This window comes from Pelmatolapia mariae, linkage group LG13 (assembly GCF_036321145.2).
Source record: "Pelmatolapia mariae isolate MD_Pm_ZW linkage group LG13, Pm_UMD_F_2, whole genome shotgun sequence".
NCBI classification, from domain to species: domain Eukaryota; kingdom Metazoa; phylum Chordata; class Actinopteri; order Cichliformes; family Cichlidae; genus Pelmatolapia; species Pelmatolapia mariae.
In genome coordinates, this window is record NC_086238.1 from 12703005 (window position 1) to 12730865 (window position 27861).

At 37.9% G+C, this 27861-nt stretch overlaps 2 protein-coding genes across 2 annotated transcripts in view; one reads left to right on the forward strand and one right to left on the reverse strand.

Annotated features, from left to right (window-relative positions):
* Nucleotides 1-319: 319 nt before the first annotated feature.
* mcph1 (microcephalin 1) overlaps nt 320-27861 on the forward strand; it is a 35228-nt gene continuing 7686 nt past the window's right edge. Inside the window, exons 1-13 of the mRNA XM_063490870.1 lie at nt 320-384; nt 1686-1750; nt 1842-1933; nt 2969-3087; nt 3250-3334; nt 3830-3941; nt 4024-4155; nt 4258-4338; nt 5320-6408; nt 8630-8745; nt 11780-11817; nt 11933-12095; nt 12202-12279. Coding sequence (XP_063346940.1) covers nt 1717-1750; nt 1842-1933; nt 2969-3087; nt 3250-3334; nt 3830-3941; nt 4024-4155; nt 4258-4338; nt 5320-6408; nt 8630-8745; nt 11780-11817; nt 11933-12095; nt 12202-12279 — 2139 coding nt within the window. The 5' untranslated portion in view covers nt 320-384; nt 1686-1716. The remainder of the gene's footprint in view (nt 385-1685; nt 1751-1841; nt 1934-2968; nt 3088-3249; nt 3335-3829; nt 3942-4023; nt 4156-4257; nt 4339-5319; nt 6409-8629; nt 8746-11779; nt 11818-11932; nt 12096-12201; nt 12280-27861) is intronic.
* On the reverse strand, nt 16116-27591 carry angpt2a (angiopoietin 2a). Its single transcript, XM_063490881.1, has 9 exons — nt 27173-27591; nt 23624-23779; nt 22611-22732; nt 22264-22502; nt 21628-21755; nt 20395-20496; nt 19600-19766; nt 18271-18401; nt 16116-16443 (listed from the first exon to the last, which is right to left on the reverse strand). Exons 1-9 carry the CDS (start codon nt 27437-27439, stop codon nt 16271-16273), a joined length of 1485 nt encoding a protein of 494 aa, XP_063346951.1. The 5' UTR covers nt 27440-27591; the 3' UTR covers nt 16116-16270.

Consider the following 27861-nt stretch of genomic DNA (forward strand, 5'->3'; position numbering starts at 1 on the left):
AATTAATTGATTTTTTTTTTAATTAGGCAGGCTAAATCGTGAGTTTTCTTCATGCAGCAAAACAGCAAGTGGCACAAACTCATACTTTGTATCTTAACGGTACCGCATAACACTCGTCTTCTTTGGATTAGCAGTATATTTTCAGCGTTTGCAGAGCTTAACCGAATAAAGACTGTGATTAAAGGACACACGCGGTTAAGTAAACCCTTTGTAGGGGCTCTACCACATTCCTTTCTAGACCGGAAGTGTCGTATGTCACACATTAACCAATCATAGCTGTTTGTCCCAGAATACATCATTTCCACAAACTGCACGCGCGAACAATACAAGCAAGAGTGAGTTGTTGGTCGAAACTGTGCGATTTAAAAGTGACTGCCATACAAAGTAAGTCAACGGCAACCTCTGAAAGTGCGTGTTTATATCTTCTTTCACGTCTTCGGACTCCTAAAAGTCACAACAAGTGAAACGCATGTGCCAGCGGAAGTATGAACCATAGACGGCCACCATGGTTAGCTTCGCGAGTTTAGCATCAAAATGCAGCCTAACGGTTTTGTTAACATTATTGGCATTCATTCATGCAGTTTGATAAGTGTTAAATTGAACGACTCTGCCCTATATATTTTACGTTACACAGTAACTAATGTCATATCCATATGTTTGATAACCTGCCTTGAGTCAATTTCACTAATAGGTGGTTTAGTTAGCTAACAGTAAAATTGAGCGTTTTAATAATTTGATTTAAAGTACGAGTTAGTACAAAGGTTAGAAGTCGTCATATATTTTGTATGTACCTCGCACAGAGAGTATATTCATAATTTGCAGTGCTGTGGTATTCGTTACAAGTTTAAGCATGTACCCCAGCAAGCGTCTGTGCCTTGAGTAATTTATCAAGAAGTGCTTGGGGTAGTTGAATAATTGATTTGACACAACATTACTACGCAGCTCGCTTGTTGTTCTCAATTCAGAACAAAGTTGTCAGGATCTGATACCCTAACTTCAGACAAAACTGAGATTGTTATTTTTGACCGTAAAAATCTGATAAACATGGTGTCTAACCAGATATGTTGGCCTCCAGAGACATTGTGAGGAACCTAGGAGTCATTTTTGATTTGGTGTGCACATAAAACAAATGTGTTGGACTGGTTCCTTTTATCTGGGCAGTGTCTCTAAAATGAGAAACATCCTGTTGCAGTACACCATTGTACTTTTAAGGTTGGGCTAAAAAACATCCTTTTTAATTAAGCTTATAGCTATGACTGGATCAGGTAACCCTGAACCATCCCTTACTTATGCTGCTCAGACTGCCGCAGTACTATTAATGCTATTTATATAGTTAAATAATCAGTTACATTAACGTATTCCTGATTTGTGGCTTTGATTTCAACACTTGACACACTTTAATGATTGACTGTCATTGATACATTTCTGATGTAGTATGGACCAGGATGGACAATTTCCTTGTGTTTCCTTGTGTCACAGTAAGAATTTCTTTGGACTGATGAAGCTAAACTTTAATGTCAAAAAATGTCATTTTTTTGAGTCCAATAAGTTAGTCAAGTGAATTGGTATTGTAAATAATATAAATCAGCCAGTTTTCTTGTTCTTAAAAGTGTGACAGAGTAAAATTCATGCGGTCTGCTAGGTCACAAGCTCACAGTATGTCTTTTTTTTTTTAAATTTTTTAGTATCTGTGTTTCGGTGGTAAAGAGGCCAGTAATGACCACAACGACCAACTCTTCAGTTCTTAAAGGTATTGCACATCTTGGTGTTATTGCAATACATCCAGGCTTAGGTTTATGACTTTGGGTTTAAGTGTGCAACTCTGTTCAATGTATCTGCAGATGTTGTTGCCTATGTTGATGTGTGGTCAGCCGACAAAACAGGAAACTACTCAAAACCATTTGTTCAGCAGCTCCTGGAAATGGGAGCTCAGGTGAGACATTATTTTCACTTTATTGTGTTTGTTGTGTTTACAGACTGTTTAAATAAAGTTGGGTCCATGCGTTTTTAGACAACAAGACAATTTTTGTAGTATTGCCTCTTTACACCATCAGAGTTAATTTTAAATTAAACTGTCAAGATATGATTTATGTGCAGACTTTCAGTTTTCAGTCAAGAGGTTTATAGCTAAGTACACTTTTACTTTCACACACAATTCATCCTACTACATCTACCAGCAGTCACATCATCAGTAACCACTGATGATGTGAACCACTGATAATGCAGGCAAAACAAAAACCACTGTTTTGTTTTGCCTGCATTATTTGCATGAACATCTGTTTGGGCCTTATATTTAGATTTCCTGTAAGCAGCTAATTCAACAGTTGGAATCAACTCCAGATCTTCTATCTGCTTCATTTATCATTAAGTAACAAGGAAACAGGCCTCAACCTAGGCATGAAATTGCCTGTCAATCAGTCGTCCCATTACTTTTGAGCCTCTGAAAAATGGATACTATATAGAAATATATATGACAACAATTTTATCAAACCCATTGAATTGAAGCTGAATGTCTGCACTTCACATCTTGATTGTGTGATTTTTAACCTCCTAAGACCTGAACTCTTTCATGGCATGCATTTTTAACTTCTCTTTGCTATTTGGGCTGATTGGGACCTGATGAATATGAAAACGAAGAATTACCTGATATATATATAATTTTTTTTTTTTTTACCTGATTTTTGTTTCTGAGAAAAATCAGATCCATGAGGACGATAGAACATTGGCAGTATAATGTCCTCGTAAGTGGATATCAGGCCCTTGTAGAGCAAAATGTAGTATTTTGGTCTAGACAACCCAAAATGTGATGCCCACATATGTGGACGCCAGGTCCTATGAGGTTAAAATCCACTGTGGAGATGTACAGAGCAAAAACTATGAAAAATTCATTGTCATTGTCCAAATTCTTGGGGACCTAATGTATATGCTTGCTGTAGATATATGCAAACTGATTACCCTTGTTTTACAGGTATCAAAAACCTTCAATAAGCAAGTCACACATGTAGTCTTCAAAAATGGTCATCCAGCAACGTGGAGAAAAGCCAAAAAAAGTAATGTGCATCTCGTCTCTGTTCTGTGGATAGGAAGGTAAGAATTACACTCAAGAGGTTAGTAGTTTTGAATTTAAGGGTCCACCATGTTTTTGTTTTTTGTTTTTTTGTTTGTTTTTTTTTGTTATTATTGTGCTGTCATGAAGCCTTTTTAAGGTGTTGTGTGCCTTTTCTAATTTTTTTGTGAAATGATCTTCAGATGTTATGATGATGGCGTGCGTGTGGATGAGAAGTTATATCCAGCGTTAAATGATGAAAGCAATCCTGTGCTGAAGAACAAAAAAGTGAGTGAGATGCACATCGATGATTATGTTGATCTTATTGTAAGCTGTAAATAAGCAGTGTGTTTATTTGGGATCACTAGCGTGAATAAATAAGTGTGAATATTCCCATTTCTATTTATCCTGATGTATAAATACAGAGAAGTCACTAAATTAAGTCTGATTGTTTCAAGGTAACACACTCTTTATCTTAAATATGTGTACCAGCTGTTATTATGCATTTAATCCCCAAAGCCAATTGTGAGCCAAGAAAAACCTGCCAGTCAGGGAGTGTGGTGGTTCGGTTATGCTGTTTGTGCTATTTTGCTGATTCCCTTTGAGCAAGAAGTCACTGCAAATTAATGAAAAATAAATAAATTGTTGCTCTTATCACCTGTCTGTGTGTCCTGTTTATGTTGATAGTTCACCTGTGTGTTTACTGTAATCTGTGTGTTAAAATCAGTGATTTTCATCTAAAACTATTCAAAAATGTATTCTGTTTGTGTTTGCTTCACGTAGCATCGTTGCATGCAGCCAAAAGATTCTCCAGAGAGGACACCTGAAAATGACAGGCGCATGAGGAAGAAATTAGATAAGATGATGAAAGACCTTGCTCCAAAAGAACCAATAGGTAAAAGGTTATAACAGCAGTGGATTTTTTTGTTTTTGTTTTTGTTTTTTGTCTGCCATGTCATACTTCCTTTTCTTCACAGTTACAGATGTGTCACCCATCATTATTGACGAGGAGAATGGAATAGTTTATAGCCCTGCTTTTAAAAGGTCAGAATATATGGCTCAGCGTTTGAAAGACATGAAAGATAAACGAGAAAACCTTTCACCCACAGGTAAGTGCAGCAGCAGGTGAACGGCCTGATGGACTGACAGACTTAAAACATTTCAGGATCTTTGAAAGGAAGCCATCTCATGAAAATGTCACTGCCTTTCAGCTTCACAAATGGTTGAATCTCCCTCACCCACCAGATTGAAGCCTTCTCTTGGGAGCTCACCGAGTGTCCTCAAATTAACATGTAAGAAAACTGGGTGCTGTTATTGATATATATCGATCTACAGGCAATGGTAGTGTGATATTTATCTTTCCTAACACAGAAAGTAAGCTTGTATATTGCTAAGAAAGGAAAGGGGTCTGTAATCTAATTTAGACAGGATGGTTTATTTTCTTTTTTCTTTTTCAGCCAGTTTTTCTTTTTGGTTTCTCAAATACAAGACCAGCATTGTATCCCTAGTAACAGTAAGAGCTCTCAAGCCAGATTCCTATTTATAATGCCAGACTGTATCCATTAGATGCCCATTTAGTGCATCAGTAGGATTGGAAACATCAATAGTACATGTTCTAGTGAAATGTATTCATTTAAAATTAAACAGGAAATGTCTGAAGGGATTTCAGAAACAACCTGCAAGAGAGAACCTGTTTTATAGTGCTGCAGTTGGCAAACAAAATGGTACATCTTAAATTAAATTGACCAATACAGTTTCTGTGTACAGCGAGTAGAATTAAATATCAGTGGGCCAAAAGTGTTCCCTTAGGGACATCTTTATTGACTGTCTTAGACTGCCAAGAACAGAACACACACAAAGAAAAAGACACTGTAATCAAGAGGGTAATCGAGAGCCTTTGGATAGATTTATGGTGACTGTAGTACAGTGTTGCTTTGTAGTATCCTCTCCTAAGAAAATATCCTGGTGTTTTTATTTTGTTATATATACAGCTCTCTTCACCACCTGTTATTTAGTTTTACCACTTCGCGCAATTACTGTGGGGGTGTAGTGTTCAATCTGGATGTGTGAAAGGCAAACAGCTGCCCGTATATTTTGTATTTATATATTTGTATAAGGGCGAGAATTATTAGTAATCAGCCACACTGCAGAGCAAAACAATGGACAGAAGGTGGTTAAAATAAGTATGAAACAATTGATTTATTATTATTATTATTACTATTACACCTTAACATTTCTGTGTAAAATGTTCTGTTATTCTTTCTCCTACATAGATGACCAGTCAGACGATGATTCCAGTGCTTCTGTTCCTGAACTTGGTTACTCACCTGATAAGGAAGAGGGGAGAACACACACAGATGTCAGAGACCATGAACATCTTGAGCTGTCCCACAGGAAAGACTGCCTCTCACCCAGCCATCATGTGGCTGAACAGGTCATAAGTGTGCCTGCCTGCCCTGACTCTGAGCATGAAGAAGGAAATAAACAAAAAAAGTCACGGAGGACCTTGGTTAGAAAAAAAGAAATGGATAAAGACAAATCAATAGATTTTTTACAAAGTCCTTGTCAGGACAGGAAGTCTGACAACAGTAAGAACGTTCAGAAAGAAGGAACCCAATCACAGATAAAGTCACCTAAATTAACACCTAATAAATCTGAGAAAAGAAAACAAAAAATCACAAAAGTAAACTCTATAGCAGAGACCAAATCCCATATTTTTTCTGACACTCTGGAATCTGCTAGCTGCCTCTCATCACCTGTACGAGGTGGTGCTGCTTCAGGACAGAAAAAACCCAAACGGGCTCGACAGTCATTTTCGGCATTGGTACGATCTTTCACTTCATCCAGTGAACACAAATGTGGCACCCCCGGTACGCCTGATGGAGTTGATGACATGTTTGAGGACTATTTCTCTTCAGCTAAACACAGCCAGAGAAAACAAAGACCTCGGTCACTTAATCTACCGGTGGCAAGCGATATTAAAATACCTTTTAACTTGGATCCTCTCCCAACGAATAAAAAACAAAGAAGTGAAATCTTTGGACCAAAGGGTCAAAAAAAGAGGAAACTGGAAGAAAGTGACACTGGTAAACATTTTGATCAGCAGTCTGAAACTAGCATTGAAACCCAAACTCATCAAGGGGAAGAATCTTTGCCTATGTTAGATAGTCCAAGCGTTAATAAAAAGCCAACAGGAAAAAGGCGAAGACAAAGCACCTCAACATTTACAACCATCGCTACAACTGAAACAACAGAAAGAAGTGCATCGTCTTCAGGGCAACAAACTACGTTGCCAGAGTTTAAAGCTGTGCCAGAGCTGCAGAAAAACTCTGATTTCAGTGTTCCTTCTCAGATTGTTGAAAGTGAGTAGTATGGCTGCCAGAATTTAGAAAGTGTAATAATACAAACACAGTCCTTTAAAAAAAAAAAAAAAAAGTTCAGATGCTATGTAAGAATTAAATAAAAACAAAATGATTTGCCAGTCTCATAAAATAATCTTATTCACAACAAAACATAGAAAACATATCAAATGTCAAACTTGGACATTTTGCATTTCATGAAAAATATGAGCTCATTTGGATTTTGAATGCAGCAACACGTTTCAAAAAGGATGGAATGGGCCGACGAGGTTTGAAAAGAAACTGCTGGAGAAATATTACTAAACTGATTAGGGTCATTGGCAACAGGTCTGTAACTTTTATACAAAACATCATCTTAGGCAGAGAGTCACCAATCTGCATTAAAAAAACTAAAACTTGTGGACGAATTTCAGAATATTGAAGTTTTGGAGACTATGCTATAGTATGAATATCTTTTTCTCCAGTTACTGGAGAAATTAGGGCTAAAAATCGATACTGCATGCCTGTAATTTTTAGGCCCTCAGGCAGCCCTGCATTAAAACTGGCATGGTTCTAACAAGGAAATGACTGCATGGGCTCAGGAACACTTCTAGAAATCATTGTCTGTGAACACAGGTTGCCATGCCATCCACAAATGCAGATTAAAGCTCAGTGATGCAAAAAGGCCTTATGTGAACATGATTCAGGACTCATTTAAAGTGGAAAATTATTCTGTGGTCTGCTGAATCAAAATGTGAAATTTCTTTGGAAAACATGGATGTCACATCCTCTGACCTAAAGAGGAACGGGGCAACCTGGCTTGTCAGCACTAAGGGTGCATTAGTGCTTATGGAATTGTCAGCTTGCACATCTGGAAAGATGCCATCAGTGCTGGAAAGGTGTGTAGATGTAGATAAGTTTCAGAGGAAAATCTATTCCCATAAAAACCTGTTTGTGAGGGAAAGCTTGTTATATTTCAGCAAGATGATGCCAAACTGCATACTCAATCTATTATAACTCTGGGGCTTTACAAACGAAGTCTGGGTGCTGAACTGACTTGTGAAATACAAAATCTGGAAAGAAGATCAAGGACTGTTAAGGAGCTAGAATTCTATGTCAGACAAGTATGGTACAACATTCATCTCTCAAAAGTCCAGCAGCTGGTCTCCTCAGTTCCCAGATGTTTATAGACTCATATTAAACGAAGAGGGGATGCTACACAGTGGAAAACATGGACCTAGCTTTTTTGAGACATGTTGCTGGTATAAAATTCAAAATGAACTTTTAAAAAAAAAAAAAAATGTAATGGTACACTTTCTCAATTTAAAGATTTGATATGATTTCTCTGTTCTGTGAATAAAATGTGGATTTATGAGACTTGTAGATCTTGACATTGTGTTTTTATTTACATTTTACAGTGTCTCAACTTTTTGGGGGTTTGGGATAAAAATGAACCCAGGACTAAGGTCTGGTCTGCTCTAATGACTTCATTATGAACTGAACAAATCATATTGATAACATGGTGGGAATCTTCACAGATGTTGAAGTTTTATACTGTTGTGTGTAATCCCTGGGTTTGTGTGTGGCCTCACATGGTTTGCAGTATAATTATTCCAGCCAGTCTGAACATTTTTGTAATGCATGGTTATTACAAGAGAATATTAATAAACAAATGAGGCCTTTATGAAAGCTCTCATAATAATCTGTAGTTGTATTTAACTTTTAAAGGCCTAATATCTTATTTATATATAGCACATAGTTAAATTAGATTTAAGTTGCAAAAAAAAAAAGTGATCTTCCTATGTCACTGTGGGTTTTCTCTGGTTTCATTTTGCAAGTTGCAAGTTAGATTATTGGCTCTGTTTCCATATTTCCCAATGAATGCTGAGGTCTGACTCCTAAGATCCTCAACAGGATAAGTATAAACCTGGAGAAACTAAGTATCTATCAACAGATCATTTAAATTTAAGTGCTTTATTTACTGTCCAGCAACTAAATGAAGTAAGCACGTTGTAATCCTGGGCAGCCTGATCAGTTAAAATTATAGAGAAATCGAAATGCACAGTGTCATGTGGTAGTAAGTAGTGTAAAGTTGCAGCTTTCATTTAATGTTTCTGTGCACAAATGTGCAGACATGAATGCACACACATACAAAACAGCACCTGCTGTGTGATAGCTCGTGTAAAACCACCCCACCTCCACCACACACACACACAGTTTTAAATTGTCTTGTTTTCCAATGTAGGTAGAGGAAATGAATGTACAGTTGCAGCTGGTTTTGCAGAGAGCCTAACTGAAGCTGAAGGAAATCACAATAAGCAAGTCAGCTTGACTCTACAGAAAATGGTTAACAAAACAAAGGTAAGAAGACATCACATCTGGTTCTAAATGTCTAATCGAATTCAACTCTTCAGTTTGACAGTTTAGTCTCCGTGCCTTAATTGAAAGACATTATTTTTGCACTGAACAATGCATGTTTACGGTACATTTCCTACTGTGTTGTGGGAAAATTGGAAAGCAATTGCAAAAAACAGGATGTTGCAAGTATAATGCCACCAGTGGGAGGTTTACTGAGTCATTAAAGATATTGCTCGTGTATGGGAGTTTGCAGTTTTAATTATAAATCTCTTATTTTCTTATTTACATAGTCGCTTTCTTTGTTGTGCTTTGTTGCCTGCTAAATTGCCTATGTTAACCCTTTCAGACACACATTGATATTACTTTTCTTTCTTTAGTTTAGTTTAGTGGCTGTGGTTACTTACAGCCAGTGTGGGCTTTGTACAGCCCATTGTTTATCTTCCTTCGTCACATAGATAGATAAAAGGGAACATGGTGTAAGAGAACAAAAAGATTATTTTCCCCATGTTTGTCTGTAATATAGGAAGTTTAGGAAGTAAACCAAACATCACTTGTGTGTGTAACTTCCTAATAAGTATTTCCTCCGTAAGGTCATACACTTCCATGGCTGTAGGCGTTTGACGCTACTGACGGTACTGTCTGCTCCTTAGGGTTTCCTGTGTTTTGCCTCTGTGATGGTACCATACAACTTCCTTGCTTGTGAAATGCACCTGGGTTGTGTTTTCGTTACACTCGTAACCTCAACAAGCTGTAGATGAAATAAACCAAAGATGATGTCATATCCCCGGAGGATCTTTTATTAGTTAACTTTATTATAGCTTGATTACAAAGAGGTTGTAATTGTTGTTTTGGTTTTGTAAAGATTGTGATGATGGATTAATCTCCCTATAGTCCTGGGAAATACAGTCATCAGAGGTAATTTCTTGTCTTATCTTTAAAAGTGCTTATATAAAAGTTAAAACTCATATTGCACAGCTTTAGGTTAAAACTGCAAATTTGTAACATAATTTTAAAATTCTGGACATGTCATCAGCTTATACTTATTAAATACAACTCAGATGTTAATGGGACCTTTGCTCTTCTTTTGTCTTACACTTCCTACCTTTGCTTGTTCTCAGATATTTTGGCATTGTCAGTTTACTTTGCGATTTTATGTCTAAGGCACTAAAGCTGTGGATGTACACTTACTGGTCTCTTTGTTAGGTACACCTTGCTAATACTGGGTTGGATCTGCTTTTGTTTTTTGCTTTATTTCTTCACTGCACAGAAAAACAGCAAGATGCTAGAAACATTGCTCAGAGATTTTGGTCCATGTTGACATGATAGCATCACATAATTGACCACATTTATCAGCTGCACATTCATGTTGTGAATCTTGCGTTTCACTACATCCCAAAGGTCCTCTGTTGGGTTGAGATCAGGTGAAAGTGTTGGTCATTTGAGCACCGTGAACTCATTTTGTTCAGGAAACCAGTTTCAGCTTTGTAACATGGCACATTACACAGAATCACTAACTTCTTATCAATTCGCATCCCTACTCAGAGAATTTCCACATTCTGCGACCCTTCTCTGTAAACCCTCTTCTGGCACCAACAATAGTGCCACTTCATCATCTTTCTTCCCCACTCTGTTGCTCAGTTTAAACAGATGTACCTAACAAAGTTGCTGGTATATTATCCCTATCGTTTTCCTAGTTTATTATAGGTTAAATAATTCTCTAACATGCTCAAAAAATATTATGTAAACCTCACTAATGTTCATGTAAATTATTCTGTGTTGCAGCGAGTAATAACCTGGCTGTTTTATTGTTGTTGGCTCTCAGTAGATCCAGTTGATCTCTCCGTGATTGTCTGAACTGCTTCATTTTAACTTTGTGCTGAATAGTTGCCATCAAGGAGATCTAGTCATACTGAGAAGAATTTCCTTCATTTGTGCTGCAAGTGTTTGTGCTCTGCCGCTTTGCTGGTTCACACCAGCTCTTTGTCAGAGGCTAATTCATTCTCATTGCCCTTTTCTTGTGCCAGAACCTGACCACTGCATAAGATAGAGTTTCTTTAAGGGTACTTTCAGAGTATCTGCACATACTTTCAGTTGTTTGACTTGGCTTGAAAGAATTTAAAATGAGCTCGTTTCATCAACTTTTTTTCCCCAGTCATTCAATGTCTATAAAATAAATTGCAATATCAAAATAGTGACATAACCATTGACTGCCTTCCCAAGGGGCCTTCTTGGTGATAATATGTTTTTTGACCAGCGTGGGGTCAGCTTGTGGACGGTTTTGGCTCTACTGTTCTCAGCAGACCTTAACCCCTGACTTCCAGCTTGGTGGGGGCTGACATCAGTGTGCGGCAGGAAAGGTCTGGTGGTCCTGTTTGTGGTTAGGTGTTTGTGCTGCTGATATTTTTCTGTATTAGTGCCAGGCATGTGGTTAAATAGACCACATCCACCAGGCTGTACATTTACTGTTCTTACAGTAGTCAGCGTCTCTGAAAGTGTTTTTCATCTTCTCATGGCCTTGATGTTTTTGCGTCAATGCAACAAAATATTCACCTGGTTTGTAAAAAAAAAATGCACTGCTACTGCCAAAGAAAAACTCTTTTACTTGTTCAGTGCTGCGTCATTCAACAAAAATCAAATTACAATATTTACACACAAAAGAGATATAATACGCAGTTTCAGTTTCCTGGTCTCTTTGTGTAGCTGCTGCTTGGCTACTTTAAAGTGAAGATTGTTGTTCACAGATTTCTCTCTTTCTCTCTGATTTGTGCTCCTATTAAACACAAGCCAAGAAACAAATGAATCCAAATATGCATTTTTAATCAAAACTCTGTATCTACTCCACTTATGCTTGATTGCCAAAAATGTGATGGCTGTTCCTGTAACACTGTAAGGATTATAAGTACCCAAGAAAAATACAAGAGGTGTGAAACCAATGAACACAGACATTTCAAACATTTGCTGGCAGTGTGTGGTTATCATTTATGTGAACACAGATTTGTTCATTCTTGTAAGCTTTGTGGGTTTATGTTTCTTTCAGGCACTGAGAACACTCGTCATGACAAGCATGCCTACTGAGTAAGTAGGCATGTGCTTCTATGAATACCACCAGCTTCATATTCTTTAATTTTATTGTGTTAATTAGCAAGTTGGTAAAAGAAGGCATCTAATTCTTATTATTCGTCTCTTGTAGGAAGCAGAACACAGTGGTTCAAGTGGTGAAAGCACTCGGTGGTTTTTTAATTGTTGACCGTGTTTGTGAAAGCACAACTCATGTGGTGTCTGGGGAACACAGGCGGACTCTCAATATTTTGCTGGGTATAGCTCGTGGCTGCTGGATCCTCTCATTTGAATGGGTATGTTGACTATAAATGTTTCAAAGATGTCGTTTGATATTATTTCAAAGTTAAGATGGAGGGTGATTCTGTCTTATCTCTAATTGAAATGGTTTTTTTTGAGTAGATACTCTGGTCTTTGGAGCAAAGGCAGTGGATTCCAGAGGAGCCGTATGAACTTTCAGATCAATTTCCTGCAGCACAGGTAAGTTCAGAACTACTCAAACAGTACTAGTAAAAGGGTCTTTGACAGATTTACTACCAGCATTGAGTTTACAGGAAAGCTTTTTATTTTTCCAGTAGGGTAAAAAAGCCGTATCATCTTATCTTCACATCGTTATTGGTTTAACTAGTTCAAAATCCTCTTGAGATTAAAGCCTTTTTCAGATATGACTCAACAGTATTAAATAATCTCTTCTCCAATTTATTACTCTCCGAATGCAACAAAAGATATTTTCTATTTTTCCAGGACTTATATTTTAGAGATTTTAGTGGCACCTTAAACATAAAAATCTAGAAAGCATTCCACTCATGCTTTAAGTCTCATTACTGCCAGTCATCCATTTACAGTAGGCTTGTTTTTCCTAAAGCATCCTGTGTGAATTGTGGATGTTGCCTCTTCCTGCACTTGTCATTCATGAATCACTGTCCTGTTCTGCCCTGCAAGGAAAGACTTGGGGTCTTAATGTAGACGAATGTCAGCATGTTTCCTCTTAAAATTGCATGATGGCTTTTGTTGTGACAGATCAAATATTTTATATCCCCATGGCCTTTTATCATTTGGCACACCACATGCTTCCCTTTTTCATTCAATTCTTGTGGCCTCTATTGTGTGGTGTGGTGTTCCTTCAGCTGTGCCCAGTTAATCATAGAAACAGATTTTAATAGTATTGTCTTTTGGGGGTTTTTATTCTGTCAGATAATTTGAGATAAAAAAATTTGGTTCTCTTTTGTTATTTTTTATTTATTTTATTCCAAAAGCATGTAGCCAGGTGCTATGCCATTTTTATACCAATTCAAATCTTTGTAGCCGTGATGGATCTACTCTTAACTATCCCTCTACAGTCTCTGCATTAGGCCAACAATAAAGTGGTGTAAATCAAATGATGAAGACTACTCTTTATTAGAATAAGAGGAGGTTTGCATCAATCTGATATCTCTTGAAATATCGTTATAAACTGAATACAAATTCTGTCAGTTTATCCAGGGCTCTAGACTAACTTTTTGCCATGGGCGCACCGGTGCAAAACTTAGGCGCACTCAAATTTTTCAACCGCATCGCTTAACACCGCAGTTTTACATGTGCACTTTTTTGGGGGGGAAATTGCAGTCCATACAGACAATATTCATTTCTAAATTATTAACTAACAATCTTGTGCTTAAAGTGCTTTGTCAATATTGTAGAAAATGTTAAACTTAATCATCATCTTGGCCTCCTCTGACGACCTGTTTGCTGCTGCCTGCTGCTGAAAGGCAGTGGGGAAAGGGGACACTTGGGCAGTGCATTTATTGCAGCATATAATGTGTTTTCTGGATACACTGTGCTTTTTCAGCATTCAAAGATTGATGGCACTGTGTCAGAGCACTGGCTATGAATTTCAGACGGATCAGGCCTTAACTTAACAAAAAAGTTATCAATCGTTCTTTTCATCTTTTCTTATTACCACAGCTACATCCACTTCTGTCAGGCCTAGGCTGGGTATCATCACTGATTTCTATAATCCATTCGATTCCGGTTCTCAAAGTCCTGATTCGATTCAATTTTCCTCAGACAGTCAGAAATATTATAATTCTGATCATTTATCCGTACTGATACATGTGAGACTTCATCAGAATTGTGAACATCGCAGCAGATGCCTTTGTGTCAAAGTAACTGAGAATAAAACACAGAAAAACATGAAGGAGATTTTTCTGGTTTGGCTTTTTATAGCAGATAACCTTAAAAATATTCTGCAATATTCTGCAATTTTGCATAATTTTAAAAAGTTTACATTTCTTCAGTATTGAACAGCAGAAATTAGGCTTTCTTGTCCGAGGTCATTTAAGTGAAAAAAAGAAAACGAAAAGAAAAAGACAGCGGCCGACAGCGCTGTAAACAGCGGTAGACTGGTGGGTAATAAGCGAATGAATAATTCAGAAAACAGAGATTTGACATGGGAAACTGTTCTTGAAGTACACACAGAGAGCTGTGTATGAAGTGTGATTTTTATTGTGGTGGAAGCAAGACAGCAAAACTCAGAGGGAATTCATGACGATGTTTATCAAATATGAAGCGTAGTTTGCTGCTTCTTTTGCTGCTGGCTCGGTGAATTTTGGTTGGAGAGAGACAAAACCTGCAGCTCAGAATCTAGCGCAAAAAAGACGTAAACACAGAGCGGACCCGACGCATCAGAATCGGTGAGCTCCGACAGCGTGTCCGTCTACGAGCCGTCGGGTGAGAAAGCCAAGAAAGAGAAAGCTGATTCTGATGCGTCGGGTCCGCTCTGTGTTTACGTCTTTGTGTGGAGTCCGTGTAGCTGCTCTCATTTGCTGTTTGGTGGTTGTTGAAATAGTTTTGTGAGCTTTAATCTGAGAATTTGGCGTTTCTGGTAAAACACAGTTATATTTAAAAGTCGATTCAGGATTTAATGAATCGGTATCGCTTTATTCAAGCTACTCACCTCCCTCTTCCAACTGGACCACGGCCAATCAGAGAGGTCCCGCCCCTGACTATCTGATTGGTTTAGTCCACGATAGGGGCATAATGTGTGTCTGTTGTTGACCACACGGAGAGTTGCAGAGATATATATATTTTTTGTTACCCGAACGGTGCGACCAAATATTTTTTTTTAGTCGCACCATTGAAAAATGTGGAAACCAGGCTTAAGTCCCTTTTTTATATTTCTTACAGTTTGAAAAATTCTAGACAAAAATCCAAAAATGGATTTAAATAGTTTTTTTTGTTAAATTTAATGAAATTTTAAGATGACAAACACTGGAAAATCTAGTCTGTTCTTGATTACGTCATTGCCCTGATGTTTTTATACAGACATTACTCAGCTGTCGTCTTGCAGTCAAGTTTGTTGCTCTGCATCTTTCAATGGCTTTTCTCAATCTAGATTACCATCAGTAGCTAAACATGCATTGGTCCTTTGAGGCTTTAAATCTGAAATGTGCAGCTGAACCTATTAATGGCAACAATAAAATCACAAGTCTGTAGCATGTAGAATTTATTGTGTATTTTGGAAAAGATAAAATGACAGAAAGATTTGAAAGATCTTAAACAACACTTTAGCTGTATGGCAGATCAGCATCCACAAGGCTGTTTATTCTTTGTCACATGACTTATGCTTAACTATTATATCACCCACTACAATGCAGAATCAATCTCTCTGCCTTGTGGTTGATTTTTAACATTCAATATCAGTTTTATAACAGCTGCTTAAACATTACATGTCCTAATCTCCTAAAGCCAGTGTTAACTGGTGAAAAGTTACACTTCCGAACTTGTCCAATTTTTCTTTGTTGTAGTTTGTTGTAGCTCAAAAGAACCATTACATAAAAATGCAGATTAAAAAACATTCCCAGTACTGTAGAATTATATTAAAATAATTAATTTCCCTTCATGTGCAATAAAATTAATAACTAGCTATAAGAAATCTCCTTTCTTATATGATAAAGTTTAAAACCAACCTTAAAATCTACTTATAAATTAAACAACAAATGTACATATAATCTCTATAGCAAAACAGTGTTATCACAAGAGAAACATTTTGTGGTATTTTTACATTAACATTTACATTTTGAAAAATGTTCACAATGCAAAAAAAATAACTTTCACCAGATGTTTATCAGCATTTTGTACCATCGTCTCTATTATACAATGACATTGGCAGCTGTTTTTAAAAACTAGTTCAACTGTTAAAGTGATTCAAAGAAATTAAATGAATCTGATAAGCTAGCTGAATAGAGCCTGACCGATATTTTAATATATTTTAATATAACTAATTTTAATTACTATTCAAATAACTGTAAATACTACAGCTATGTGTATTGCTGTGACTGTCCATATTTTAAAATCTACCACATAAAGATGCACAAAGGTGTATAAAAATATACGCACAAAGTGTTTTGGATCCCTTGAGAATTTTTATTTTTGGTCTTGTTGTTTGTTGCTTGTTGTCAGGCAGGCTTCCCATTTTCTTTAATCTGACTGTTCAAAGGGAACCCGAGAAGTCTGCTGGCCTGATCATCATTGTAGTGGTCTTCAGTGAGTAGCCTGAGCCTTTCCAGTAGTACCATTTGATTCCATTGAAGCGATTGGCGTTTTGGCCCTTTTGGTAATACATCCCATTCAAGTTGGACGGACCACAGGCATCAAACCACCAGCCTACAATAGAAAAACATTATTAATTTAACCATTATTAATTTAACTGTTGTGTACTTTTTATAGAGGTGGTAAGTTTGTGTTTAGACACATTACAACTAATCTGCTTATTTAGATCCATTATACAAAACAACAGATTGTAAGGACAGTTATGTCTAATGTAGGCTCGAGCTGCTTACATTGGGGGTGGGGGGTCATTAATGTAACCTGTAAAGTAGTATTGCTTGAGGAAATTTGTCAGATTTCTCAGAAGCCAGTCCGGAGGAGCAAATGGCCTTGTGAAACTAGCGTAGTGCCCATTTGGGGAAAGTGTAAGCAGGTTATTTTTGTAGCTAAAGTTCATAGATTTCCTCTAAACCTGTGGCATGCAGGCAGTCATAAAGTTACTGTTTTAAGAAGAGGGCAGCTATATAAGGATACGGTCAGTGAAATCAAATGTGTGTCTGACTGTGCGTGTTTAAAAAGTGACTGTCCGGAAAAGGTAGATGCCAGGTTCCTCAAGAACTGCTCATCCGTTTGGGAAACCAGAGAGAAACAAAACAAACAACAACAAAAAAAAACTGAATTAAGTAAAGAAAGAGGTCCTGATGCCTTTATGGAAACCACTTTGGGTTTTTAGAGTGATTACTTTTTGTAGAAGTTAGAACACTTTGGCCGGGCATCATTTTTAAATTTTAAACCCATTTTAAAGTTAAGGGTTTTTGTGTTTATGTGCGCTCCTCACCCACTCATCTGAAAATCCTTGAACTACACACAGCACTTACTCTCATACTCAGCAGCACACATACAGAAGAACTTTCAGACAGATTATTAATGGGGGGTTTTTAACCCTCGGCCTGACAGACGATCCATTTTATGCTATTTAAGTAACCATACGTCCATTACCATTTGTGATAGAGTCAAAATTCAAATGGTTTCAGAAAGAAGTGAAGACGTGCTTTTGGGACATTTGGTGTGTCAAGGTGGCACAAAGCATTCACAAGGTACTGCTGTCTGAGCACCGACAGAAAAATAAGCTCCACCTAGGTTTTACCATGTATGCTTCACATTAGCACAACTCCTCAACCATTTCTGCACTAGAGAGAAAATTTAGATGGTTCCTGAAAGATAAGAAGTATTTTGTAATTTTACAGCCAAAATTACAAAATAAGACCTGACAGGCTGTAGAATACTTGGCTGATAAAGGGTTAAAAAACTTGTTATTTTGTGTGTTGTTTCGAAAGGCATTATTGTGAGAAGTGCATTTAGCCCCATTTAGATCCAGATTTATTGCATTCATTAGCATTTTTGTTTATTTCAATTTCATGCTTGTAATGACAGATCCCACTTTTCTCTTTTTGCTGGACCAGTGCCCCTCTGTTACAATTGTGTATAATGTGCTCAAAGGAGTCCCCTGTGAGAGACCTCTCATGGGAAAAAAAGGATAGGGTAAGGGTTTGTGTGTTTTCATGTTCACTTGGCAAACCCCAGTACTGAGGGAGGCAAACTTCTGGCAGCTGAGTTACTTTACGGGGAATGGACGAGGACCTTTAAGCCATCAGTAGAGAGAGGGAAAAGCTCTGTTCCCAGGCTATTAATGTCAGCCATTGTAGAGACTGAATTCCCCAATGAGTTGATCAGTGATTAAGTCTGAGCTAATTGTGCTCTTTGACACGACTACAAAAGGATGGCTGCCCTTAAATTGGCCTTAAAGATTTTGGGGGCAAGTGCCAAGATTTTGTATGGATGGGAATTTGTTCCATAAAATGTCCATTACTGATTGACACATTTTTTATTTTTTTTTTAAATTTTCCAAGCTAAGGCGTGATATTTACAGTAGTGTGTTCCTACCTCCTGTTGTCAGTTGTGAACATTTGCAAACACATTTGTCATGGTCTGCATCCTTTGTACTGAATTCACTTCCTGGCTGCCCAATGCTGCTTATTTTGCCTGCCGTTCCGCTGTAGCCTTTAAGGTGTATCCTGTAAAATGGAAAAGGGAAAATGAAGGAAGAAGAGGAAGTCTGTAATTTCTGTTCCTCAAAAGGCATTGCTCAACCTCACTTATGTACTTCTTCGGCCTAACAGCATAAGAACAGAAGCCAGCGCTATTTAATTTTGTTGATATTTGTGTCTAGCAAATATAAAAAACCCTACTTTTATTTTATGACAGTGAGGTTTTTTTGGAATGCTATTTGTCTGTTTTCTTTTTAGTTATCTGGCATCGCTGAGCAAAAAGATCAACACCAAATTAGAGTAGAGTGGAGACCTCAATAAAGCTGTGTTGAAATGGGGCATTTCAAGCTCTGATTGTCAAATTTAGCTTCAGGTATAGAAGTCAGCTCTGATTGGAAAGCAAAAACATGTTTGGAGGTTGTCTTATTGTCGGGAAAGAATGTCTGAAAAACTGAGGCTTTTAATGTATTTCCTATTTTTCATGTACTGAAGAGCTTTAGTACGTTTTCTTTGGGCTGATGCCAGTACATCAGGATCAGGAAATATATAGTGTTATACAGCATGAAACACTATCCAGGGACATTTCTAGAGTGGGTCCAAATAGTAGTAGTTGTTCAGCAGTTAAAATTATATAAATGATAGTGATGAGGGACACTCTTTGTCTGTTAGAATAAATCGTCTAATACTAAAGAACTGTCCTTTTTTGTACGTTAGTGATAAGTGTTCGAAGCAATTGTAGTGTCAATCAACTCAATAGTCTTGTGTTTGTCAGTAAGGTAAATGACGCATACTTGTGATGATCTAAAAGTTTGCATCCAGAGTAGCTGAAAACATTTTAAAATATTACACCCATACTTTTCTAATGCAGATTCGACTCGATGTTCACGTGTGGGAGATTGCACTCTGCTGCATTATGTTGAGAATATAGCTTGTTTTGAGGCTACTAGCTTCTCTATGTTTACATATTTAATTTCATTGAGTTTTCAGGCTATGCTTTAATTATGTCATGTTATCTTGGCTCAAAATTGGCAGCAGTTTTTAGTATGTGTTAAGGATAGCAGTCTTCAAAAGTGCTTTCGTAACAGTGTGTAATTTGCTGATGGGCTTTTTTTGTCCTTAATAACTTGAGCTGCACAAGCAGAAACATTTTGCTGCTCAAAGCATGAAATTGAACAAAATATTAATTACTTGCCACTTGGGGCCTGGTAGATTTATTTCAACATACTTGTAATTTTGTGCTTCATTGTCAAGAGAAAATTGGTCGTATTGTGAGAATCCAGAGTTTCCTTCCCAGTCACTCAGCTGGATCCTTAATTTGTAGGACTGTTGATTTGACAGTCTGGAGACAAATTCATTTCCTAACCAGAATTCTCCGGAAGGTTCTCCGAATCCCTGAAAGGACACAAAAGAAAAGTTATTAAACTGTGTGAAGGTCCTGCAGTCATTGCTTTTCAGTTTAACAAGGAGTACACCAATGGAAGATCAGAATGTGTTACTTTTTTGACTATAACATTAAAAGTTATATTTCCTCTGAATATAAAATATTTAATCTGTTTACAAAATCCAATTTAAGAAAAAAATCACAAATATTCACTTTTACAATAAGAAGTTAATGAAAAAACCATGTCAGTTTTAACTATGCTTGCATTCATAGTGTCAGCCCAGTCATATCCTACTTGTCATTGTACAATTTCAGGAGCATTGGCTGTAATAACAGTGGAATTGAATATGATACTTAATGACAAAGAGCGAAAAATATGTAAAGCCTTTTTCCAAAATGTGAGGGGGAAAATGCTACTATTATTTTCCTGAACAGAAGATGGGCATTGCTTCTCTGTGTTAGTGGTTACGGTTTGTTCCTTCTTTGAATTACCTCAGAGGAGACAATCTCCAGCTCCTTAAAATATAGTCAATGGCCCAAACCAAATCTGACCACTGTTGGGCTGTTTGATTTGGAATGGAGGCCGTAGCCTGGGTAATATTATTTTTAAGGGAAGAATTTCTTCCTCGAAGCTTTTACCTTTTTGTACTCTTGCCACGTACGGTGAAAGTCAACACGGCCGTCAAAGCGTTTTTGTATAACAGTCCAGCCACCTCCTTCTGTCTCCATGTCACAGAAAACCTACAGACACAAGAAAAAAAAGAGGAGTGAATATTTATTCAAATATAATCCTCTGTAAACAGTGCATACTTAGATAAAATAAATGTGTTCTAGGTTTCAGAAGTGCAGTCAGAAGTTTTAAAAAGTATCTAAGGAGATCACAGTTGTTGCTCAAGCATGCGCATTGCTGATAAAAGTCAATGAACATTTTAAGCTAACCTCGCTGCCCTTTTTAAAAGACAAAACTGAATTCCTCCTGAAGCAGCATGCTCTGTTTTATTAACTGATAGGTCAGATCATGCCTGTGTGAATGTTTATGTACATTTTGAATGCAGATTTTCAGTGTGTGCTGGCACTCATACATGTGTGACGTACGAGTGAGTGATTTTTAATGATCTAAAAAAGTGTGCCTTACCCATTTACGGCTCAGTCACACGAGAGTAAAAATAGGATGGCAACATCCTTGTCACTAGGAAGGCAACTTGTGTCCAAACAGTCATGGTCCACTGACTTCACTCTCCAACAGATTAGGTTTGCAAATAATTGCTGCTTAATGCTAAATGTGTATGGATTGCCAACATATTTCAATCAGTCTGCATCAATGAGCACAATTACTCTGCAACAGGGGACTCAACTGGTTGCATTCGCTTTATATTCCATATATGAAAGCAAGGTTGCCAAGCTCCTATATCATTTTGCAGTTAACTCACAGCAACTACATCACTATTTGAGAATTAATTTCTGTTTCCAGTCTACTTGAATTGCTTTTTAATGCTTTTGCTGTGTACGTAGATGGCACCAGATTTAAGAGTTTTGTGGATTTTTCACTGTTAACTGCCGTATTGTCACAGATTGCATATAATCATCAACTTGCTGTTCAATCACAAACTAATAGCAGACCGTCTTTGTCTTATTTCTGTTTTACAGCAATCTTGAGGCTCCAAAGTTGTTTTAAAGACACATTGATTGCGAGTGTTTGCAGATTTAGCCCTCATCTTCAAAGCAACCGTTTCAAAGGGAACAAGTTTAATGGGCATGGTCACAGTCATTTTGTTTGTCCCATACCCACCAACCACTGTTTTCTCTAGTATGACTGTAGCATGATAATGTAGCATAAAACCAGTTGAAAACAGTCAGTCAGGCCTACTTTACCTTAACCTCCATTGTATTGTTGGGTAATGTTAGCGTGTAGACACCACTGTTGGTATTTCCTGATTTGTAGACGGCAGCACAGTCCGTGAATGTAGTAGGTGTGTCCCGCATCATGACAGTTTTGGGACCTGTAGAAGAAATTAACCTTTTTATTTTAAACAACTCACAGCTGTATAGCATTTAGCTGTCAGGTTGTGCTAAGCTAATATGTTTGGATTATGATAAAAGTTCTGCATGTTTCTTTAGTCTCAGTGTGAGACTAGTTTGGTCCTGGTGCCTCAGGTGTTGCTTTTTTTGTTTTGTGGTTTTTGTTGGGGTTTTTTTTTGGGGGGGGGGGGGGTTGTTTTTTCCCAAAACCTAAAGTTTAAAAGACTTAAGCTGATGGGAAACAGCTAGCCTAGGTAGTATAAAATCAAACGAAATAGCAACAGCTTATAGCTTCATCTTAACTGATATAATGCTATTGGCCTCGCCTTTTAATTTTACGTCAAGCTGCCTCAGCCTACATGTAAGGTCTACGGTCAGACTGGTGACCCCTGAGCAAATGTAGGCTGACATAAATGCTACTTAAAAGACCCCCTACCTGATCTTTCATTTTAAAAGAGGTTACAATGGCCTGATGGGGGGCTGCCTCACCTCGAGCGGTGCCAGAAGCGATGTTAGAAATGAGGTTGTTCACAGTGTCCAGTAGCTCCTGCTGCTGATACTGCAGGGCTGTGTTGTTGGTTGAGACTTTGAGCAGTTGCTGCTCCAGCTCGCCGATGATAGCCGTCTGCTTCAGTATCAGAGTCTGGAGCTGCTCCTTTTCTTCTTGAAGCGTCTTCATCTCCACCTGCCTCTGCTCCTCCATCTCTTTTACTTTCTTCTCTAGAAAACTGAGGGGAAGCATGCAGGTTCAGCAGGTAGCTTCTTCATTGCCTAAATGCTGCTGCTAGTGAATTTGAAAATTTAAAATTTTTTCCCATTTCGTTTGCTTTCCTCACCTGTTCTTGTCATTCAGTTTGTTGATTTCGTTTGTTTGGACAATTAGTTGCTTTTCCAATTTGTTGGTTGACAAAGAGTTTTCAAGAAGCTGGCGCTCAATCCGAGTTGTATGATGAATAACCTAAAATTAAAAGAAAGAAATGAAGCACGGTGTCTTAGCCATATCTCATTATAGGTCATCCATTGGTTCTGTAGACTTGAGACTTGAGATTGTGCTGTAAATGTTTTGTACTGTCTTTATGTCAATTGGTTGACAATATCCTAAGAATTGGATGGACCCAAATGAAACACTCTTTTACTTTGGATATAATGAAATTAAATATTATTGTGCTTTCAGGTTTAATACAACACCCAATTTCCTGGAAATAAAAACCTTTAAACATGTAAATAAGTCCTAAATTCAATAAGAGTGAGAGATATCAGTCAAGAGCCAATCTGGACATGAATCTTTGTATTTCGTCACGTTGATCAAGTTAAACTCGGTTTGCACCTGCAGAGTGAACAAACAACCATTTTAAAATGGAAAAAAACATGACAGGAAAGAACAGCCAAGTTCCAATACAGCAGACATACCTGAACAAGGGGAAACTGAGAATCCACGTATTTTCACAAACCTACGTATTGAACTGCACTCTGGGGTTGGGGACCTTGCCACTAATTTCCCAGTTCGGAGGAACTGAACTCAGCAAAAAGCAGCTTGTTTACATGGATCCTAGCTGTGTGTCTCCAATGGAGCTGTTGATGTCTTTGAACAGACGGATGTCTGATTGTGACAAACTGATAGACCCTTTCTCTGGGAATACAAGTGTGCTAATAACAGGAAATGCTGTACAGTTGGCTCACATAAGGTCATTGACGTGTAGCCACAATAATAAACTGACGCCATCATGCCTGTTTTTCTCTCTGCTTATTTTTTTTTTTAACACTTGCAAACGATAATATTTATTGCAGCGTGTCACCGAGTAGGCTGTTATTTCTGCTTTTGAGGAATAAACAAAATGTGCAGTTTCACCTGTGCCTCCACGTTGGTCAGTTTCCTTGTTTGCTCAGCAGTTTGACTTAGCAGGTTTGTCCCGATTTCAATCATTGTAGCGGTGTGGTTGTGTACAGCAGTCTGTTGGATTTGGATCATGTCCTGCTTCATGCTGTCCTGTATGTAGCTCTCAAGCTGCAAAAGAGAACGATGATAATTAGGTTTAGACAGTTTTTGTGAGCTACTGATTCTCTTCATCACCTGGTCATTTTGTTGTATATAATCCTGTGTTTTAGGGGTAATACAGAGGTCCACATATTGACATTAGTATGGGACACAGAGATTCTGTTTCTCATTGGTTGTGGACAAGCAAGAAATCAGGAGTTAAGTAAAATGTTTCTCATGAGTTAAAGCTACTTTCAGGTACTCGCTTATTCACAAGAGGTCACTACAGCAGGCAGCTCCCTTCCTAACGCAACCCCCAAAGGGATTTGTGTCTCCTTCTGGGATTTAACGGGAGTTCTGACGCTTGTTTTGTGAATATGTGAGCCACTACACCTGCCTCCCTAAAACTGTATGGACTCTGATAATATATGTTTTTTATAATCTGTAACTCTAATAAATGTAAGTGCTTTGTGTATTTCATTAGTAATGTGGATGATAATGTTTATATCGGAAATAGGACGATAATACAGTGAAAACATGCACCAAGATAAATTTTTAAGATGGGACCATGGGGATAGAAATTTACAAAAGTTGCCCATCATGAGGCCTTTTCACTAAAAACCTCTTTGAATGTAAACAAAAGTGGTTTGCAAGTGGTAAAAAAAAGAAATGATGACATAATAAACTGATAACTGTCTCATTTCAGTGTCAAACATTACGTAACCTTGCCCGTGTCAAACTTCTTAATAATTTAGGGATTTGTTCTCGTCTACCTTACTGTATTGCCAGATTTAGACCCAGACTAATCATTAAGTTATTTCCTGCATGGTGTTCCTGAGTGGCAATCAGGTCACACGACTCGTAAACAGGATGGAAGTGCTGAGTGAGAAGTTACATCCTTCATGACAGTGTGCAACTTGTGTGCAACTGGAAACCATCATCAGTTGAATATCGATGTTATCTCCTCTTAGTTTGCATAATCACTGTTGTTATTTATTCATCAGTCAGAAATGCAACGGCAGACATTTTATTTGACTACTAATACTTATGCTAAAAACAACCAAAGGCTGCAATTAGTGCTGATTTTGTTTGTCTTCCTCTCTTGCTGTCTAGTTTGTTTATGTTCTCGGATTCACGCAGATATGTGGAAGGGTGTCATTTGAATTGTTGGCAGGATGTCCCATTGATAGTCAATGATCTAATCAGTTGTTTACTCTGTGTGCCTCAGAGGCGTCAGTGAGGGAATGACTGTGTTCCTCAGTCGTGTGACGGACATTGTTTCTCCAGCTGTCATCAGCTGGTGCGGCATGAATAGTACTTTCAGTAATGAAATGAGTACACTCTGATAATAAAGCACAACAAACCTACTGATTTGCAACTTTTTCTTTTCTAATCTGCAACTTTATTTAAAGACCCCCAGTATGCTTATTTGACTGCTGTGAAGTCCTTTGCATAGATGGGAATTGCTTGTTTTCTCAGATTATTTTCTTTTCGTCTAATCTCTTCCATCCATCCACCAAACCATTGATGGATGGAGGTGATGATGAGATTTATAACCTCAGTGAGGCAGGGTTGTGAGGCATTCATTTAAACATGAAGCAGGCAATCTTTCAATTCACCTTAGGTACTTATTGTTTTTTAGGGTTACATGACATACATTTTTCTCAGTGGAGCTATTAATGAAGAGTTAAAATAGAGTTTGTGCGCTCTGGAAAGCTGTGCCTGAACACACTTACACCTGCTGGATTAGATGAGCCTGAGTATCTTTTGCTGTTCCAATGTTGAACAAATATGTCTCTCTTACTTTATTTGCTATGACAGTGTTCACCTCACTTTTAATACACACAACAAATTTCTGCTTAAAATTTCTAAAAAGTCTCCCTACAGCTATTGGGTAGCAAAGTCATTGTCGCAGTCAGCACAGTTTCCAAATGACACTTGAGTGTCATCAGCTGCTGTGAGTTTTCAGTTATTCATTATGGCAGAATTAAGAAATACATCGGTTTGTTATGTATATTACTATATGCCTTAATACTTAATATGACATAGTGCAGCTTTCCAGTAGTTATTAATAAATAAGAATACTTCAATTTGGAGTTAAGATTTATTTTTTCCTGGGATTATACCCACACAAGGCTTTTGGATGTGTATGCTTTTTTGTGCAGACTGTCCAAAGAGAAATCAGTTTTCACACCTGAGTTGTGAGTTCTTCTCCCAAAAGTGTTAATTTGAGGCAGACATGTAAAAGATAAAGATAAGGGAGTTGTCTTCTGTGCGCAGAGACTGATGTGAAACAGATGAAGTGTGCTGCTCCAAGTAAAAACACATTTTTAGTGCCACATACTTAATTGGCAATCTTCTTTAGTTTGTAAGAAATGTCTGGGCGATCAGTACATTAGACGTGGCTTTGGATAAATGTTCGTTTGTATTGCGAACAGGCTTTGATTTCTGAGGCAGCTCTTGAGTCTTTGTGTGAGTATAGCGCCATGTAACGGATCAGGGTTTGTTTTATGTTACGAGACGGGGATCGTGTCATCAAACTGTGAGATGCTTTTTGTGTTTCTGGCTCGTCTTGTTTCGTTCTGATCATTAATCACACTCTGAAAAGGCCCAGGAAAAGAAACGTCTCGCTTCTTTTACTTGGACATGTAATGGCTCAGTAAACTGAAAGGAAAGTGTGCATCCCCTCGTGTGGACACCTGCTCTGAGTCTTTGTCGGTCCGGTTTGAATAAAGGTGTCTCACAGACACTGAGCACATTTTTTTGTGTCAATTTCAAATGTCATTAAATCAAAATAGATTCTCAAAGAGCCTTTCATCCATTCATCCTTCCATTTTCCCAACCACTTATCCAACTTAAGGATGTGGGAGAGCTTTCAGAAGAGTCTTTCAGTCTTACAAAAACAAGTTTTGTTTTGTTTTTTTCTTTTTTGTTGAATATGTGGTTGTTGGTGCTGTGATTTCTTTTAACTGCTTCTATGTAACTACACAGTGAGAGAGAAAAAACTGTTCTTGTTTTAATTTGGTCAAAACTTTCTCATATCAGAGAGCTAGTGGTCCGACACAATGAGCCATTCACCATGTGAAATGTGCAAGTTTCACATAATCGTCTGTTCCACCCATAAAAGTATATTTGATACTTGCACATAAGTGTAGAGGCAATATGGTGAGAGAATAATTTACTAGTCTTTGCCCACGTTGGGACAAAAGATCGGCATGAAAGTATCTCCACTTTGACACCCCCGTGGTGACTCCTTCAACTCTTCACCACATTTTGTCCTCTTTCACATCATTGCAGTTTTTTGAGGGTTTTTTTTTGGTACCTACGGAGGCTTTCTGTCATTACTCTTAACTTACTGTGATACAGTTTAACCACTGAGTTTAAATTTCTTTCACTGATGTCAAGGGTGTGACGCAACTTTACCTTAAGCAGCCACTGCGTGTTGTTCTCCATGCTGATCTCCAGTTGTTCCAGCCTCTGAATTGACTCGTTGTCCGTAGGTCCGTCCTTCTGGACAGGATAGTTGTAGTTGTTATACTGAGTTTGGCAGTTATCCTGCTCAGGCAGCAGAAACGTATAGCTGCAAGGGCCATTTTGGATTTGATATTGTGTTTTCTCAGCAGCACTGAATCCAGTTCCCAGACCAAGGCACAAGCTTAAAACTAGTAGGTCCACATTCAGCATCTTCATTGTAGAGCGAGTTATCTTAAACTTACAAATAAACCCCCTTGGATTTTCAAGGTTTCTTTAATCTTATCTCTATCTGATAAGATATCTTCTTCCAGCAGCATCCAAGTGTAAACAGCTCTCTTGAGGTTCTGCAGGTTCCTTTTATTACCTCTCAGTGGTAGGAGGAGAAAAAGCCATCAGGAATGAGAGGTAGTGTGTCCTAAGGTTGATGGTGCCAGACTGCATGTGCTCGCCTTTCATTAGACCCCTGACCACTTGCTATAGTGCTTTAAACTGTGAGTTTAAACCACACCCCCTTGCCTGTGGCCAGTCACTGTGAAGAGCACTGAAGTGGAGATTCCTTTCAGTACACGCTCGCTGAGCAACACACAGGAGCAGACGCACAAACTACACATCTTCTACTATATCCTCCACAATACTCA